Source organism: Myodes glareolus, chromosome 17 (genome assembly GCF_982192425.1).
Source record: "Myodes glareolus chromosome 17, mMyoGla1.1, whole genome shotgun sequence".
Lineage (NCBI taxonomy): Eukaryota > Metazoa > Chordata > Mammalia > Rodentia > Cricetidae > Myodes > Myodes glareolus.
The window spans coordinates 60,397,040-60,414,544 of NC_142042.1; the positions used below are offsets into that span (position 1 = coordinate 60,397,040).

Below are 17,505 nucleotides of genomic sequence, written 5' to 3' on the forward strand. Positions count from 1 at the left end.
CTCGTTTGTCAGCTGGTGTCCCTCACAGCTGTGCTCCTCCTGCCGTAGCTCTGAGAGCACTCACAGAATTGCCTCAGCAAACGACCCTGGCAGTGCTTGGTTCTTACTCTAACTTCGTTTGCCAGACGTTAGCTTCTGACCTCGGAATCATAGAACACATGTGCTTTATTGCCCCTGACTCTTTACAGAAAATAAATATGGGCTAGAGACTCATTTGCCTGTGTGTGAGCAGACAAAATAGATTTCCTGCTCATGCATTAGATTGGAAGAAGGATTAAAATGTGTTTTAGGAAACATCAACCTGTAAGATATGTTCATTAATTCATGTGGAATATTTTTTATTAAAAACCTTTAAATTATATTTGTGTGTGTGTGTTAGAGCACATGTGACATGGACATGTGTGGTGATCAGAGGACAACTAACAGGCGTCAGCTCTCGCTCCCACCATGTGAATCCCAGGGATCAAGTTTAAGTGGTCAGGTTTGGTGGCAAGAGACTTTGCTCCCTGGACCTTCGGGGCTTGTGTCACTCTTTGAGACAGTGGTGAAAGGTCTTCTGACATACAGCTCTGTCTCTGCAGGCAACCATCAATATTGTTCTTGATCGAGTTGGGAAGACTGACCCTGTCACCAGAGGCATTGAGATCACCGTGAATTACCTAGGGATCCAATTTGACGTAAGAGCCGTTCTAGACCCTGGTTTGGTTCCTGCTGCTCCATCCAGCCGTAGCTTGACACTCAGGTTTTAACCCCTGAACTTGGGTCCTTCTGTCTGTGTGTTGACAGCTCACCTGGCACATTTGTAAATGGTCCGATTTAGCTTTCTACTGTAAAGCCATAACAGTGACCTGGGTGCCACCTGCTGCTACAGGGCCTCCTCGGCCTGCCCACAGCCAGCTACCACTTTGCCGGTTTCTCTCCACCAAGTATTCAGATCTTTTCTGTGATACTCAGCGAGCTCTCCACGCTCTCAACTCACCTTTGATCTCCTGGTAGAAAATTAACAGCTAATTAGTGTGCTGAAATAGTGCTGAAGTGGTTTCTACTGTAAGAAGCGACCTTTGTCAGTCGAGTCAGGTGGGCCTTGGACTAAAGTCAAATTGTTACCTATGCACAAAGTTAGGGATTTTTTTTTTCTTTTCTCCCTATTTCATAAGACCAGGCATACACACACCTTATCTCAAGTTCAATGTCTTTATTCATAGTATAACGTGGTTTCTAGATGACATCATTCAGGCTGACAGTAAGACCGCTGTCACATTTCATTGTCCTGTGTGGACTGCTAAGCTTCCTCTGAGCCTGGGTGAGGGGTGTGTGTTGCCGTTGGTCCTCCATCTCCGCATAGCACGTCCCTCATCTCAGGATCTGCTAGATAAAATGAGCAAGCGCACTGAGCTGCAGTCCTGAAGAGGCAACGCCAAGGATGCTTTTGTTCCTTTTAGGGAGGGTCTCCCTGTGTAGCACAGGTTGGCTGCAGATTCGCAGCCCTCACTGGGGCAGAGGAGGATGCTGTGGCTAGTCCTCCCTGACTGAACTGGGGCTTGACATTTCAGCCGTACAGGGTCTGCCTGTCCCTGACTCCCAGTGCTGTTGTTAAGACACACACAGCCATCCCTGGCTCTTACACGAGAGTTTGGAATTTCAGCTCAAGTCCTGTTGCTGTTACAGCAAGCACCCTGACCCACTGAGCCATTTCCCCAACCACTAAAGAACACATTTTTAACAGTAGCTTAACTACTTGTGACAGTATTCTTTCTGCTTGTGACAGACCAAGGAATCTCTTCCTTCGGGTCATATGGAATTCCAGTGGTCCATGTGCCTTATTACTGATTCCTGTGTGATTTTCTCATTTAAATTTCACTTGGCTTTCCAGACTTGCTGGAAGCGGTGGCACTAGGGAGGCAGAGGCAGGTAAATCTCTGAATTCAAGGCCAACCCGGTCTACATAGCAAGTTCTGGGCTAGGCTAGGCAAGGCTACACAGTGAAATCCTGTCTCAGAAACAAATGTTGTCTTTCCTGGGCTACACTTTGAGAAGTAGGCGCTCTGAGGCTGCTCACTTATCTGTTCCAGCCTGATTTTGTCTACTCCTCCATGTTCTTGCTTTCAAATAATAACAAGCCTTTTACACATAGGAAGGGCCTCGGCCTCATATACCAGAGAACAGAGTCAAGAACAGTTCCCAAAACTGCTTCTCCCTGTCAAGCAGTACAAGAAAAAGAGCTCCATTGTGTGGTTCAAGTGAAACTCTCTAAGAACCTACCTGTGTAGTCTTACTGTAGTGTCTTTGCTCTTTACTCCTGGAAGCCTTGTGTGATCAGCACTGCTTCATTCACAGCACTGAAAACAATCAGGGTGCTACTGAGTTCATTTCCAGTAATCCCTCCTGCACACCTCACAGTAGGACCCTCTCATCACTGTGGGCCTCACAGTAGGACCCTCTCATCACTGTAGGTCTCACAATAGGACCCTCTCATCACTGTGGGTCTCACAGTAGGACCCTCTCATCACTGTGGGCCTCACAGTAGGACCCTCTCATCAGCTGTGGGCCTCACAGTAGGACCCTCTTACCAGCTGTGGGTCTCACAGTAGGACCCTCTCATCACTGTGGGGTTTCTGATTAGTGTTTTTTTTTTCCCTCGCTTCTCTGTACCCTTAAGACTTGACTAAGCCTGCTAATAAAGGGATCCAATGCAGTCTTCCCATAAGCACCTACCACCTGTAAGTATTTACTTCAGAACAAGCCAAGAGGAACCTAATGGAATTCATTCTCATGGTCACACAAGTAATCAGAGTTTACATGGCTCTCGGCTGTGCCTGGAACTAATGTCCTGCTGCACTTCCTGTTCTGATGGCAGGTCAAGTTCTGGTCCCAGCATATTTCCTTCATTCTGGTTGGAATAATCATTGTCACATCCATCCGAGGACTGCTGATCACTCTGACCAAGGTATGGTGCACCACAGTGTTTAGATCCTTATTTAATTACATGCCTTCTGAGTTAGGTCCTGCACACTAGTCTTGAACAACTCAGAGGACATCCAGAAAAATAAAGAGACTATTAAACTTGTCTGCAAGGTGTGGGTAAGGTAAGGCGTCATCTGCCAGCCACAGGCCATTCCAGCGGTCATAGAGATCAGGGATCCCTTATAGCTGTCATCACCCATAGCCAAACCTGGCACATGGTATTCAGCAGGTACTTAGGGAAAACGCCAGTCAGACACTCAGGGTTAGAATGATTGGAAGTCACGGTGAGGAAGATAAGAACACTCAGCTCTTTTCTGAGCAACATAAGAAGACCACGTGGTGGTGAGAAGTGGATCCTCTCTGGTAGAAGGTCCAAACACTGAGAGAGAAACTGAGAGGAAGGGACTCCCAGGATCTAGCACAGTCCAAGGAGAGCTCAGCAGCTGCATACTTGGAGTGGCCCAAAATTGTGGTTTAGTGTTGTGATGTCGAAGGCATTAGAGTTTCTGAAATTTAACAGTGAGGATTACTTTGTTGTTTCACACATAAAACCACCAAACATCTCAGGGGGAAACTGGTTTCTCTGGTATTTTAGTCCCTCTCTGTAGCCTTAACCTCTGAACTGGCTGTGTTTTTGTGCCGGGAAACAGAAGCTATTAAAGGCTAACCGTGTAGCATGCTGTTCACGCACCCCTCCCTCTCTCCACAGTTCTTCTATGCCATCTCCAGCAGTAAGTCCTCCAACGTCATCGTCCTGCTGTTAGCACAGATAATGGTGAGTGTACTGATCTTCCTGTGTGCCCAGGACTGTAAAATGCCAGAAATGTGATTTTGTTGGGGAGGGTCTTTGAGACAGTCTCGTGTAGTCCTTGCTGGCCTCAAGTCTTCTACATAGTGAAGGGTAGTCTTGAACTCCTGATCTGTTTCTCCTTCCCAAGTGCTGGGATTTCAGACATGCACCACCACAGCCAGCTTAGAAATGTGTGGGTTTTGTTCTGTTGGGGAGGATATGTATTTGTATGTATACCTTAGTCCAGTTGCACTAGGCAGTTGTAAGGCACCTGACGTGTGTGCTAGGAACCATACTTCGGTTATCTGCAAAAGCAGGTGCACATGTCACCGCTGAGCCATCTCCAGCTCAGAAATGTTTAAACTGTCTCAGTTGGGCCTGTACGATGGCTTGTTCAGTAGTGGGTCGTCATGGTTGCCTACAGGCCTGATGACCTGAGTTCTGTACCCAGACCCACGTGGTAGAAGGAGAACCAACTCTGGCAAGTTGTCCTCTGATCAGATGCACACGAGGAAGATGCACACCCACACACCTATGTACACACTGAGGAAGACGCACACCCACACACCTATGTGCACACGAGGAAGACGCACACCCACACACCTATGTACACACTGAGGAAGACGCAAACCCACACACCCACGTGCACATGAGGAAGACGCACACCTGTATACACAAATCATTTAAGAATTTTCATTCATTTATGTATATGGGTGTTTTGCCTACATGTATGTATATATATCATGTGTGTGCCTGGTGCCCATAGAAGCCAGAAGAGGGCGTTCAGGCCCCTTGGACTAGAGGTACAGATGGTGAGCCGCCCCGGGCGGGTGCTAGGAATCAAACCAAGATCCTCTGAAAAACAGCCAGTCTTAACCACTGTAGTCTCTCCAAATCCAGTAAATTTTAAAAACAGTATTAAAGTTTGCTCTGGCTTGTCCCTGGAAACACCGAGTAGCTTCTGAATTAATTGACTCAACTTTGCAGGGCATGTACTTCGTCTCTTCCGTGCTGCTGATCCGAATGAGCATGCCCCCAGAATACCGCACCATAATCACAGAAGTCCTGGGAGAACTCCAGTTCAACTTCTATCACCGCTGGTTTGATGTCATCTTCCTCGTCAGTGCCCTCTCCAGTATCCTGTTCCTCTATCTGGCTCACAAGCAGGCACCAGAGAAACATATGGCACCCTGAACTGAGACCCACTGCAAACTGTGAGAAAAGGAGACACAGTGGGCGCTACCAGGGTCTTAAATCCTTTACGCAGAGGAGCTGCTGGGGCGGTTTAGTCTGCCTCCAGCACACGCCGTCCTCCTGCGCCATCCTCCTGCGCCATCCTCCTGCGCCATCCTCCTGCGATCCTGGAGTCCTAAGTGACTTAGACTGAGGTACAGGAGGGAGCAATCCCCCCTCCCCCGCCACAGCATTCGGCAGGGAGCCTGTGTGGGTCTGAGGCTGTGTGAATGAGGAGGGTGAGGGTCAGGGCCGGAGGAGACCCTGGTGCTCCTCAGGTGCCTTCCTTTGAAAAATTTAGTAAAATCAGAGTTTGTAACACTGTGGCCTTGGGTTTACTTTTCAGTCCCAGCTTGGTGTGCTGTGTTATTGTGGTCTAATGTGAATACGTCTCTCCCTCCCCACCCGACTTTACCCAGAAAAAAAATACCCAAAGATTGTCTGTTCTTTTCTGGAAAAGGAATTTTACCAGAAGATTCAGGTGTGCCATGTGTTATTTTCCTTTAAATCAGTGAAGAGTGGCTGTCCTACACTGATCAGTGAAGCGTGGCTGTCCTACACTGATCAGTGGTGGGGTCTCGGGTCCTTTCCTCTCTTGTGGGATGAGACACTGGGCTGCTGTGAGCTGCAACAAGCCCTGTCCTGTCCTGGAACACAAGCTCTCCGTTTATAGAAGGAAGGTGGTGGTGTTTTAATACTCAATGCAGTATAAGACAATTCTGAAATGTATTGCCTGGAAGTCTCCTTTTATTACTAAGGTCATAGCATTTATTTTGCCATTTGGGGCTTCTAGAAGCAAATGGAAAAGCATGAAATGTTTATAGAGAACAAAGGCATTGTTCAAATTCAGATCCTGTTAGCCAGCAGGGAAGTCACAAGCAACTCGAATAGCACTTTGCTAATCTAAAGCTGCTTAGGCACAGCATTGCTACAGAAGCATGCCTCTCACGGGACGTCTGCTTGACCCTTTAATTAGCCGCACTCACACACAAACGAATAGCTCCAGTGCTCAAGAAGCATACAGAAGAGCTTTCATCAACAGCGGTGGGAATTTGCGCTTTGGAAGATTTCACATATAAAGAACCTGGCGGCTCCCTCTAGCTAGGTTGAGCAGCCCTTCCAACAGCAGACAGTCACATGGGACAAGTGATTCCAAAGGTCTAACTGGGTCAGCAGAGAGCTCCTTCCTTGGAAAGGCAGTTCCTAGACGTGGAAGAAATCCAGCAGCCAAAACCATCATTCCTTCTCATCACATCTCTGTGTCTTCAGAATTGGAAGAAGAAAGCGAGGCTGTGCTGTAAGTCTGTGTAAGAGAAAACCAAGGGTTTACACCTGAGGGTGTGGGCAGCAGGGAAGCGTGGCGTGCGCTAGACTGCATGTCTAAGGCAGGGAGGAGAGCCGTGCACTTCTAGAAGGCATGAGTTGGCATCTATTCTTGGCTTCCTTTTTAATGCAAACTGTTACTATTCAGTGCAAAGTCGTTGTCATATATATGTGTGTGTGTGTGTGTGTGTGTGTGTGTGTGTTTATATCTATGTATACATGCAACCGGTTTTCTATAGGACACTATAGTGCTATGATTGACAGTACCAATCAGTAGAATAATACAGTGGGAAGGACAGCGCAGAGAGATTTTCATCAGAAGCCCGACTACCATAAATTTCCTTTTATAAACTTGGATGTCAGTTCATTTTTAAATCCCAAGTTCATCTATAAAGGAAAAAAATTGACTAGAAAAAATTCTGACAAAAATAATTGTAAATCCTGCCACTTAATACTGCCCCAGCCACCTCTGTTTTCACTCGCTGTGAGCCAGATGCTGTCCGAACACTTCATTCTGAAAACGGCTGTACACATAGCCCTGTTCTATAAAGCTAAAGCACAGGGCCAGGAAATCCCAGTGTGTGGCAGAGCCAGAGCTGGCTCTACAGAATCCAGTAGGGTTCTTTTGGTGGTCTCTGTCATGTTCCTGATAAAAGCTTCATCAATGGCTTGCCAACCGCATGCCCAGAAAATAACTTCACAAGCCACAATCCCAGCACACGGGAGGCCAAGACAAGGAGACTGAGTTCTAGACCAGCCTGCGCTCCATACTGAGGGCACATGTCTAAGAGGACAACAGATGTGTCCTCGTACAGCCTCCTCTCCTCACAGAACCCTGACAGGTTGACTACCCCGTGTTACTTTGGGGGACTGTGTCCCGGGGAAGCAAGTCGCCACTCACTCGCTCTTTTGCTGTGTGGGAGTCAGGCTGGGACTCCGCTGCCGCCGCCGTTTCTCCTTCGCCACCAGGGCTAGCAACCAGGGGGTCAGCCATGGAGGAAACGATGGGAATTTTCTTAGCTCGGAAGTAGTCGTAGGCCTTCTTTCCACAGACCAAGAGGGTGATGTGCTCGCTGCTGCCCTTGATCCTGTCCACCACCCTCTCGTAGGGCTCGTCTTGCACACTCTCCCCATTCACTTCAATGATGATGTCCTCATCCTCCAGCCCAGCCTTGTCAGCCGGGCCACCCTTCTGCACCTGTGAGTGTCAGTTCCAAACATGGGTGAGGATGTCGCCTCTACTCCACACTGGTCGAGCACCATACTGAACATCTTTGGGTTGAAGGCATTAGGCCCCTGTTATAATTATAAATCTGCTGGCCTGGCCTGTCACATGGATAGCCTGTCCCTTTAAGAGATAAACTCTGCCTACCCCAATCTCCCCCTTTCCCTGCCAAGGCAAGCTGATCTGTGCCTCTCCCTTACCCCCTTCTTTCCTCTGTCTCTCTCTATCTCTTTTTCTCTCTTCCTTCCATAATTCCCTTACCGTTAAACCTCTCCCAGTACCTACTAAATCAACTCTCCACGCAAGCTCTCTCCGCACGGTGCATGCATCTGTCTGCCTCCCACCCGCTGCAATCTCCCACCCACCAAGAGACCTGTCAGGGTCACACCACCATGAATCATAACTGCCCTCCCTAACTTGAGAGCTGCAGTGGTCTCACTGCCACTCCTGCAGGGTACGGGCACCTTGACACATGCACAAAAGCAGACAGGTCGCACTCCCCGAGGTGGGGAATGTGACCGCAACTAGCGTGTCAACTCATGGCTTGCCCTGGATGTGCTGACCCTAACTGGCCGTGTCTACCCGCTGCCAGGACCAGTTACCGTACCTCTTTGACAAAGGAGCCTGGCCGACCCTGAATGGTGTTAAGGTGGAAGCCATAGCTGTCGTCCACTTTGATCAGCCTACAGAGCTTGGGCTTGTAATCTCCCGCATCCTCTGTGGCATCTGAGCTCGTGGCCTCCAGAGGAGCAGGGACTGGAGCTGGAGCTTCCCTGACAGAACCGTTAGGCAGTTCTTGGCTTTGGCAGTAGAGCAGGGGAGAAAAACGAGCCTTTTGAAAAGAAGGGGGAAAAAATATATGAGTAGTTACACTTCATCAACCGTGTTGGCTTAATACACAGGGTGTCATCCATGTCTGTTCTTCGATCGTAGACTCCGAAGATTCTCCACCACAGCCAGAGAAGTAGAAACATGTGTATAGACACATACAGGTGCATAAGATAGGAACAGTATAGGGTTCTGTACCAAACCGCAAGCTTATCTAACAGAATTGCTAGCTTAACTCCACCAAAGCAGGCCAATCACAAAACACCACCTACACTCACATGGGGACACTTATGAGGCTGCTCCAAGCAGCCCTCCTTTGCCCTTCAGTGAAACTGTCTTTAAGCACGCTATAGAACCTAAAAGGTAGTGGGCGGTGGTGGCGCACACCTTTAATCCCAGCACTTGGGAGGCAGAGACAGGTGAGTCTCTGAGTTCGAGGCCAGCCTGGTCTACAGAGTGAGGTCTAGGACAGCCAGGGCTACACAGAGAAACCATGTCTCAATAAAACCAAAAGACAGAACATTTTTGTGGCCAACTGAAGACACAAAGCCATCAGAAAAGGCCAGCTCCACACACTAATAATGGAGAGGTGACCACATACGGTGGCAATGATGGATTCCATCCTCAGCTGCGTGCCAGCTCTAGTGCTGGCTTCAGTTATGCTCAACTTACTTGGCTGTTTATTGTAATTATCTTAGCACTTCTCTCCCACCAAGCTTCTGCCTGTTCCTAAATACTTCTGGTCCCTCCCACTGTCACAGCCACAATATGATGGCCTTGAATACAGAGAGAACAGGAAAGGAACTGGATGCTTGAGCAGGCGCACCCCTGATGCCTGTGTTCCAGTTTGCTCTGGTACTTTCCTGCTTCCCATGCCTAGGTATCCCCAGGAACACCTGCCAACTTGAGACAGGTTTTTTTGGCCTGCCGCTCATCCAGTAGTTTAGCCTGGCCTGCCAAGCATCCCCAGGAGTTATCTTTGCCTCCCAGGCACTGTGCCAAGCTCAGCATTTTAGCACAAGTCCTGGGGATCAAAGTCCTCGCCCTTTTGGGGCAAGCACTTTAACAATTGAGCTAAATCCCCATCTTGATTTTTTTTTAATTTGTATTTTAATAGAGTTAGCTGGCTGAGGATTTCGCCTGATTGAGGGGCTAGATTTGGGTGTGCTATGGACCTGCTCAGCAGTTAAATTGAGTTCAGCAGGTGTCCAGAACATTTACTAATCAATGTGGGAGGAACACTGTCCACCTCACTACTGTAGGAGCTTAGCGAGAATATGATCTGCCTTCCTGCCCTCATCACCTTAGAAGCCGGGTACCCGGCTGCTCAGCCCCATTCCCCCCCTCAGTGATGTTGACAGCCCGCCTTGGAGGCTGGAAGGCGGTGACTCATTACCCCTGCGTGGGAATGGCTGCTGGTGTCAGCACTCAGCATGAAAGCAGCAGCAGGAAGGCTTTATCCATCCTTTTGAGAACTCGTGAGGCCCACCAGGAATTGTTAGAAGTGTCTCACTCATTCACCACTGTGTCTCAGAGAGCCACCCCACCCCCACACCAGCCCATGAAGCCCACCTTGGAGAGTGGGCAGACTGAACCCGGAAAGTTCCATCATTCTATCATACAGTTTTTCCCCCTCGGGAATTACAAGGAAATCATCAGCTTACAGACATCAAAACCGTGGCTTGCAGAAGTTAAGTTTGTTCCCATTTCTAACAACTACAGTTGTTCTTAAATAGCTCCTTGGAGCTTAGGTCATGGAAATAGCCTTTCAAATTCTTTTCTTTATTTATTAAAAAAGAAAAGAAAGAAAAAAGAGGAACAAACATGTATTTGGGCTGGGTAGTAATGCGTGTTTCTGCCTGCGATCTCCCTCTCCTCGAACCCCAGTGTCCTGTCTCCTCCGTCATCACCTTTTTGGTGGCAGAACTTTATCAGAACAGGTTCTCAGAACTGGACGCTATGAATTCAGCGACCATACATGTGCAACATTCACATGGACTAAGGAGCAGCTAAATTAGTCCTTTCCCTACCCTTCATGGTCCCTTACAAACCAAGAAAGCTGGAGCTCAGGACGGCTCCCCCTTAATCCCACTGCTGGTGTTTCCATGGCTGGTCTGACTACCTCGAGAAGCCAATTAATGTAATCTTAAATTGTTTGGGGATGGTGGGGGAGAAGCTTTCTGGATACGAAATATGTTCTCGACATTTCCTATTCAATTTACTTTCAAGTTAGAATAATACTTTAAAACCATCTCGGTTCTGTCTTTGTTTTTATTCTTCCTAATCTGAATAGGAGGGTGTGTGTTCCTGGGTGTGCAGGGACACACACAACCTTGGGTGTCCTTCCACCTTGCCTCTTCTGTGACCGGCTCTCTCAGTGGCCTGGCACTCCCCCATTAGGCTAGACTGGCCAGCCCCTGGGCTCAGGAATCCTCCTGTCCCCACCTCTCCAGCACTAGGATTACAGCCCACACCACCACACCCGGCTTTGTTACAGAGGCACTGGAGAGCAAACTCAGATCCTCATCCTAGGTGAGGACTTTGGACTGAGCTATCGCCCCAGCCCCAGGCTGGATATTCTGAATGTTAATCACATCCTCCTGTCAGTTGTCCAGCATTCCTCTAACTCCTCGGGGAATACATTAAACATGTCTCCATCCCAGTGTAATCAGTTGGGATGTATGTGTGCCACGGCTGACATTCTCCCAATACCAGAGATTCTCTAGGTGTGATTATTCAGCGAGCTAACAGATCCATTCTTTTTTTCTACCATCCAATTAAATCTTTAATCTTGTTTACAAAAGTATCTTGAAAAACCTAATCAAGGGGCTGGAGAGATGGCTCAGAGGTTAAGAGCATTGCCTGCTCTTCCAAAAGGTCCTGAGTTCAATTCCCAGCAACCACATGGTGGCTCACAACCATCTGTAATGGGGTCTGGTGCCCTCTTCTGGCCTGCAGCATACACACAGACAGAATATTGTATACATAATGAATAAAAAAAAAAAAAACCTAATCAAGATTGAAGAGAACATATATGGTCTGGTGAATTGACTCTGAGAACTTGAGTTCCGATACTGGCGAGTCTCTTCTAAGCTGGATGTCTAAGTTTAGTTTCCAAACACTAAAAAGAGGTCAGCAGCACCACCCAAACTCTTCCTCCCTATGCCGCGGCCCTGAGGAACTTCTGTTACTGTGTAACACACAGAAGATGACTATTTATCCCTGTGACCAACATTCAGCAAGACAGATGGCACTTGGACCCCAGACATCTGCTAAACTAGACTGAACCCCAGTCCTCATGATAGAGTAGCATAAAACATTAACATTGGGGGTGGAGATATTCAGTGGTGGAGAGCTCATGCCACTCTTGCAAAGGACCCAAGCCTGGTTCCCAGCACCCACATCCGACGGCTCACAGTTGCCTGTAACTCCCCCTCCAGGGGATCCCACACTGTCTTCTGGACTCTGTTCTTCTGTACGCATGCCCACACACAGCCACACATCTGCACATAATTTAAAAGTTATGAGAACAATTTTTTTTAAAAGCCTCACCACCTGCAAACAGCTGGCATAATACGAAGAGGGAGTGGGGCTCTTCATCGGCTTGTTCAAGGTGAGCCAGTTTCTACTATGTTTACCAAGGACAGTGTGGGTGAGAACCCCCGGATGGCAGCTATGTCTCCAGTGATCAGAGCGTCCAGCACTGCAGAGGTGTTGGGAGGCCGCAGGTTCGGAGCCTGATTTCTCTAGGGTGATCTCTAGCCCACCTCTAACATTCTGATAAGCCAGGTGGAGTGTATCAATAAAACCTGTCCTTCGTCAACCAAAGGGCTACCTGCTGTCACATGGTGTCTGGGGCCTCTGCCTCGCTGTAACCTGCCTCTGTTTCCACAAATGTATTTTTAGGCCTTGGTTTATTATATCTTTCTTTGTTCTGTTACTATAAAAACTCCATTAAATTGTCCCCATGTTGGAGCATGGTGGGACTTGGGGTAACCTAAATCTATGTTCTTGCACCATGGCCACTCCAATTTAACTCCAAAATAAATTCCTATTCCTTCTGAGGTGAGAGCTGTGGTTTTGCATCATCATCAACAACAAACTAATAAACTTTCTAGATCTTTACTCAAGACAGAGGAAGCTTGCTGACCAGAAATATCACATCCCCAAAGCAGGGCTGGAGAAACGGCTCAGCAGTTAGGAGCGCTCACCTCTTACAGAGGACCCAAGTTCAGTTCCCAGTGCTTGCAACCTCCTGTAACTCCAACTCCAGGAGATCTGACACCCTCTTCTAACCATGTGCATGCATGCACATGTGTATACACACATGCAGACTCACACATAAAAATGAATCTAAAACCAAATAAATCCATTTATGTCTGTGCCAGCTTGGAAACATCCAGGCTACCTCTGTCCAGTTTCAGATTCATGTTCTTAGTAATTCTTCAGCTAATTTACAAATTCAAAATTTTAGTCCAGGAATTTAACTCATTTAAAACTCACGTCACTACCAATGTGAGCCACAATTTGATCTTAATGGTTGTTATGCCCCTTCCAGGCTGAAGAACAGTAACTCAGCTCAAAGTTGGGGCGCGGGGGGCGTGAGTGAAGGGACCCAGCCTTAATGCATGAACTAACTTACCAGTCTATAGATGCTGTCTGCCTCTTTGTCCACCACCAACAGTGTAGTTTGCTCTCCGCCCTTCTTAATCATTTCCACCACGCTGTCGTGATCCAGGGCTTCCACAGACTCTCCGTTGACAGCCACCACCAAGTCATTGTTCCTCAAGCCAGCTGCCTCTGCCGGGCTCCCAGACTCTATGTCCTTGATGACTTGGCCTACCCTCCCCACACAAAGAAAAGTTACCAGAAAAGTCTCCAAACAATAAGTTCTGGAATTTCTGCTGGATCCCAGGCCTGAAAACATAGGTATAAAAGGCATGCTGAATCAAACTCCTACCACCTCTCTGCACGGCAGGGGCCCACAAATCTACTCTCTGGCCTGTTCCTGGACCCAGCTGAGCCTCAAACAATGAGAAGATCTTAAAAGACTGAGAACCCAGCCTTTACTAAAAGTACCTGAATGGTTACTTTGGACAAAGTGACAGGCAAAGAAACTCCTAGAAACTCAGCGGGCACACTTACAACCACAATCCATATCCAGCAGTGAGTCACGGAAGGGAAAGGGGCCAGGACTAGGGAGGTGGAAGCAGGAAGGTCCCAAGTTCAAGGTCAGTCTGTCCACAGGGAGACCCTGAGCGAAAGCAGGGAGGCAGGTGAAGAAGCAAAGGCTTCCAGCCTTTGAACCGGGCTGGCATTTTAGTAGCCCTAATTGGGGGTCATAGACTGTGCCCCAACCAGCAAAAATTCAGCCACTACCCCCCATAAGCTGACCAAAACAGCCGAATTAATAGCAGAAAGGGGAGACTTATTCAATGTAGCTACCTTGGTAAGGACAAAGGGATCTAGAGACCCCTTCAAGTCTATCTTCAGGGTTCTAAAGTCAGGTTAAGACCCCACCACCACTGGTCCATCCTGTCCTCTTCTGCAAGGTGGTCTGATAAGTTGTGAATTCCTTCTGGGGCCCCCCACCCCCAAAACTTAAACTTTCTCTTTTCCCAGCATGAGATTCCTGAAGGAAGTTCCCGAGGCCGATTCTGTGCAAACTGCTCAACCTTCCACTGAAGGTCATGTTGGCAACGTGAGGTCACAAAACGTTGGGGTGTTTACACCCCAGGAATCAGCAAATGCTCTGAATTAAGATTTCTTTCAGAGAGCCAAGTTAGTCCCGCCAGTCTATCCAGATCCTAAATTCTGCCTGACTACTCATTACAGAAACTGAGACTCCAGTATCAAGCCACCTGGGACAATGGGAGCTCTGCCTGCTACTCCCCGGCAGCTCCCCTGTGGGGCAGGAGCTTGATGGCCCAGCACTGAAGAGGAGGGCTTCGGGACTTGGTCTGCTGTCCTGTGTCTCACCTTTCTGTTCAGGGCTGGCCCTCAGGTAGAATCCGTAGCCATTGCTTCCCTTCTGGATCACCACCACCCGGGGCTGATGGGGCAGCAGTTTCAAACTGGCTGTTTCCCTCTTGAACTGTGTCTTCTGCTCACTGTGACACTTGGCGGTCTCCTCGTCCACGAGGAGGAACACGACACGGCTCCCTGCCTTCTTCACCTGCAGAAGTGCACACAGATGAGGGGCAGGGGCCGCCACAAACCACGCTGGCAGGAAGGCTGCCTTGCAGCGTGGAAAGCTCGGGGTACACGCCTGAGCACGGATGTTTGAGTTGCTCCCCAAGCCTGACTGGTATTTATCCACCTACTGGGAAGGAAACCATCCAACCGCACAGATGTTAACTGAACTCAAGTGGGAGCCCAAATTCTCAGAGCCCAGAAAGATGTGTGGGTGAGAAGGATGGAATGGCATTTTAGAAAAGAAATAAGGGTCAACTCTGTCAGATCATCCTACTGAGAGGTTGGTCGGTTTTCAAGATTCCATCTTGACCTCAACAAGAGAGCCCTGCTCCGGTGCCAGCACTCTGTGGGCCTTCCAATACCTGGCAGGTACAGTTTGATACCCATGACCGCCCACAGGATAGAAATGCTAAATGGAGACTTCAGAAATCGCTAAAAAGCTTAGCACTGTATTTTGTTTTGAGTAGTGATGAAATCCGTCCCTTGCCACCCACACCACCATCCAGAAGGCACCTAGCAGATCCATCTTTGTGCAGTACACCCGTCAGTCACTGAACGACACAACCATCCACAGAGGGCAAACAATACCAGGCCTCATCTGGGCTGTTTCTGCCTCTGCACATTAATCCATGATAGTTGAGCTTACAAGTTGGACACGGTGACTAACAATAAATAATAAGTCCATTATCACACTGTATTGTAGTAATAGTTATTTGAACTTATGAACTGTCTATTTCTGGAAGTTTCTATTACTTTCACATGCAGTTGCTACAAGCAAATGTAAAAATGGAAACAAAAGGGGAGGACAGAGCCCTGTTAGCACCAGAGGTGAGAAATGCGCCCTTTGGATTACCTTTGCCACCGCTTCCTCGTGGCTGGCGTTCTCTACGTTTTCTCCATTTACTTCAATCAAGTGGTCGTTGGCCAGGACACCCGCCTTCATGGCCACTCCTTGGGGTGTTATGTCAGTCAGGTACACACCCTTTTTACCTGAAGAGAGTTGGAGAGAGATTCAGTTGCACAGAAAAACTACACATCTGGCAATGAAGAGTTCCCTCTGGATCCCTGACTTCAGAGCGGACTCAGATCGCATCAACTCAGTTACAGCTCCCAGCACAAAGCTGGGCACTGCTGCTACCCAGTGCTGTTGGTGTGAAGAGCAAGTCTCAGCCCGACTTAAGGAAAGGCGGGACTCCCAGTGACAAGCTGGTGAGATGGCATCAGCTGCCATCACCCTCTGCGCCAAGTCTGACAACCTGGGTTCAATTCCCAGGTCCCCCAAGTGGAAGACCAGAGCTCCTGCATGCTGTCCCTTGATCCCCACCCCATTTAGCATGGCATGCGCGTGCGTACACACACACACACACACACACACACACACACACACACACCAATGGAAATCTTAAAAATAAATGTCTGGCATTGGCATCTTGAACCAGAAACGACAGCTCCAAACGCTTATCTTTGCATCTGTAGGATGAGATCCCCTTTCGACAGAACCATCACGTACTGCTGGCGTCCATAAACCTTGGCGGCTGCTGGGTCGAAGGAAGGAGGACGAGGAAAAGGATCGCATGTGTGGCTTAGGTGCCAACCCAAAGAAGTGCTAGGAACTCTTCTAGACGCCAGCGTTTCCACCTGTTCTAGGGGCAGCTTTATGCGGCCACACGCGTTAGTTGTAAGGAGTAGGAGGACCATCAGCTCAGCTTCCTCGAGCACTTAATGGCTCCCATATCGTCCATTAGAACACAAGGATGGCACCTTCGGACCAAGGATCAGATCACGCCTCCCTGCGGCTCCCTCTGGAACAGTTAGAAGCACCTGTGACGGGACTCGCCAGCTCTAGCCTTATGGTACCTGGGTCCTCCATGTTCCTGGTCACACATAGCTATACTGAACTAAATTCCATGATGGGAAACTCCTGACCACCCCTAAAAGGTAATAAAAAGCCAGACCTTTCCTTTGTTCTGGGCTCAGAGATAGCTCTAAAAGTGAGCTCTAAAAAGAGGCTGCTCTAGCCCCACCCCCAACATCCTTCTCATGTTCATTCACTCATTCATTTTCTCATCTCGTTCATTCATTCATTCATTTTCTCATCCCGTTCATTCACTCATTCATTCATTTTCTCATCTCTTTCACTCATTCATTCATTTTCTCATCTCTTTCATTCATTCATTTTCTCATCTCGTTCATTCACTCATCCATTCATTCTCCCTCTCTTCAGGCTTTAAGGGAAAGCCTGCCCTTCCCTTTAAGACCCAACCATGTTTGACTCTCCACATATTATGTCATCCGGTGTTTCCCCTCCTGCCCCTAGGCCCCATCACGGCCTCAATGCCCTCTCTCACTCTAGTAAATTTGAGTCCTGAAGGCAATTGTCAGCTTCCTCTCCAAACCAACTGCTGCTTGGTTTCTTTTACAGCCACCATTATCTTAGTTTGTCCTGAAGAAAACCTTCTCTCCACACAGCTGACAAACTGCCTTGCTGCAGGCGCCAGTGCAAGCGCCACCTGAGTAGACTGAATTTTGACTTTTTATCTGTGTCTGTGGATGAACACACATACACATACACACACATACACACGTATATACACCATACCATGCATGTGGAGGTCAGTGTTGGTCTTCTCCTTCACCAAGGGGACTCTGGGGATTAAGCCCAGGTCATCAGGCTGGGCAGCCAGCACCTTTACCTACTGAGCCAGCTCACCAGTCCCCTGCTTTTCTTTAACACTATTTTACCACTAATATATTTCTAAGAAATGTCAAGGTTCTCTGACCCTCAACACCACTGGGTCTAATAGTCCAGATGTGAGGACTGTCTCTCGTGGCTTTAATTTCTATCTCTTGCTAGAGGTCATGTGACCTCTGAAAACCATTTTAAACTGTCAAATGCTCTTCTCCTCTATCTTCCACCAAACACGACCGGCCATCAGTCCTCTCCAGT

General features: G+C 48.3%; 2 protein-coding genes across 7 annotated transcripts in view; one reads left to right on the forward strand and one right to left on the reverse strand.

The window, feature by feature from the left end:
- The window catches only part of Gphra (golgi pH regulator A), a 38,491-nt gene extending 33,178 nt beyond the window's left edge, over window positions 1–5,313 (forward strand). For both annotated transcript variants that reach the window (XM_048447117.3, XM_048447107.3), the window contains exons 11-14: window positions 582–677; window positions 2,858–2,947; window positions 3,674–3,739; window positions 4,742–5,313. In XM_048447117.3, the coding sequence (XP_048303074.2) occupies window positions 582–677; window positions 2,858–2,947; window positions 3,674–3,739; window positions 4,742–4,948 (459 nt within the window). In that variant the 3' untranslated portion in view covers window positions 4,949–5,313. The remainder of the gene's footprint in view (window positions 1–581; window positions 678–2,857; window positions 2,948–3,673; window positions 3,740–4,741) is intronic.
- Window positions 5,314–5,712: 399 nt separating this feature from the next.
- The window catches only part of Pdzk1 (PDZ domain containing 1), a 37,667-nt gene continuing 25,874 nt past the window's right edge, over window positions 5,713–17,505 (reverse strand). For all 5 annotated transcript variants that reach the window (XM_048447086.3, XM_048447096.3, XM_087897731.1 and 2 more), the window contains exons 4-9: window positions 15,412–15,548; window positions 14,343–14,538; window positions 13,006–13,202; window positions 8,143–8,367; window positions 7,212–7,508; window positions 5,713–6,290 (exon numbers count right to left, since the gene is read on the reverse strand). In XM_048447086.3, the coding sequence (XP_048303043.2) occupies window positions 6,237–6,290; window positions 7,212–7,508; window positions 8,143–8,367; window positions 13,006–13,202; window positions 14,343–14,538; window positions 15,412–15,548 (1,106 nt within the window). In that variant the 3' untranslated portion in view covers window positions 5,713–6,236. The remainder of the gene's footprint in view (window positions 6,291–7,211; window positions 7,509–8,142; window positions 8,368–13,005; window positions 13,203–14,342; window positions 14,539–15,411; window positions 15,549–17,505) is intronic.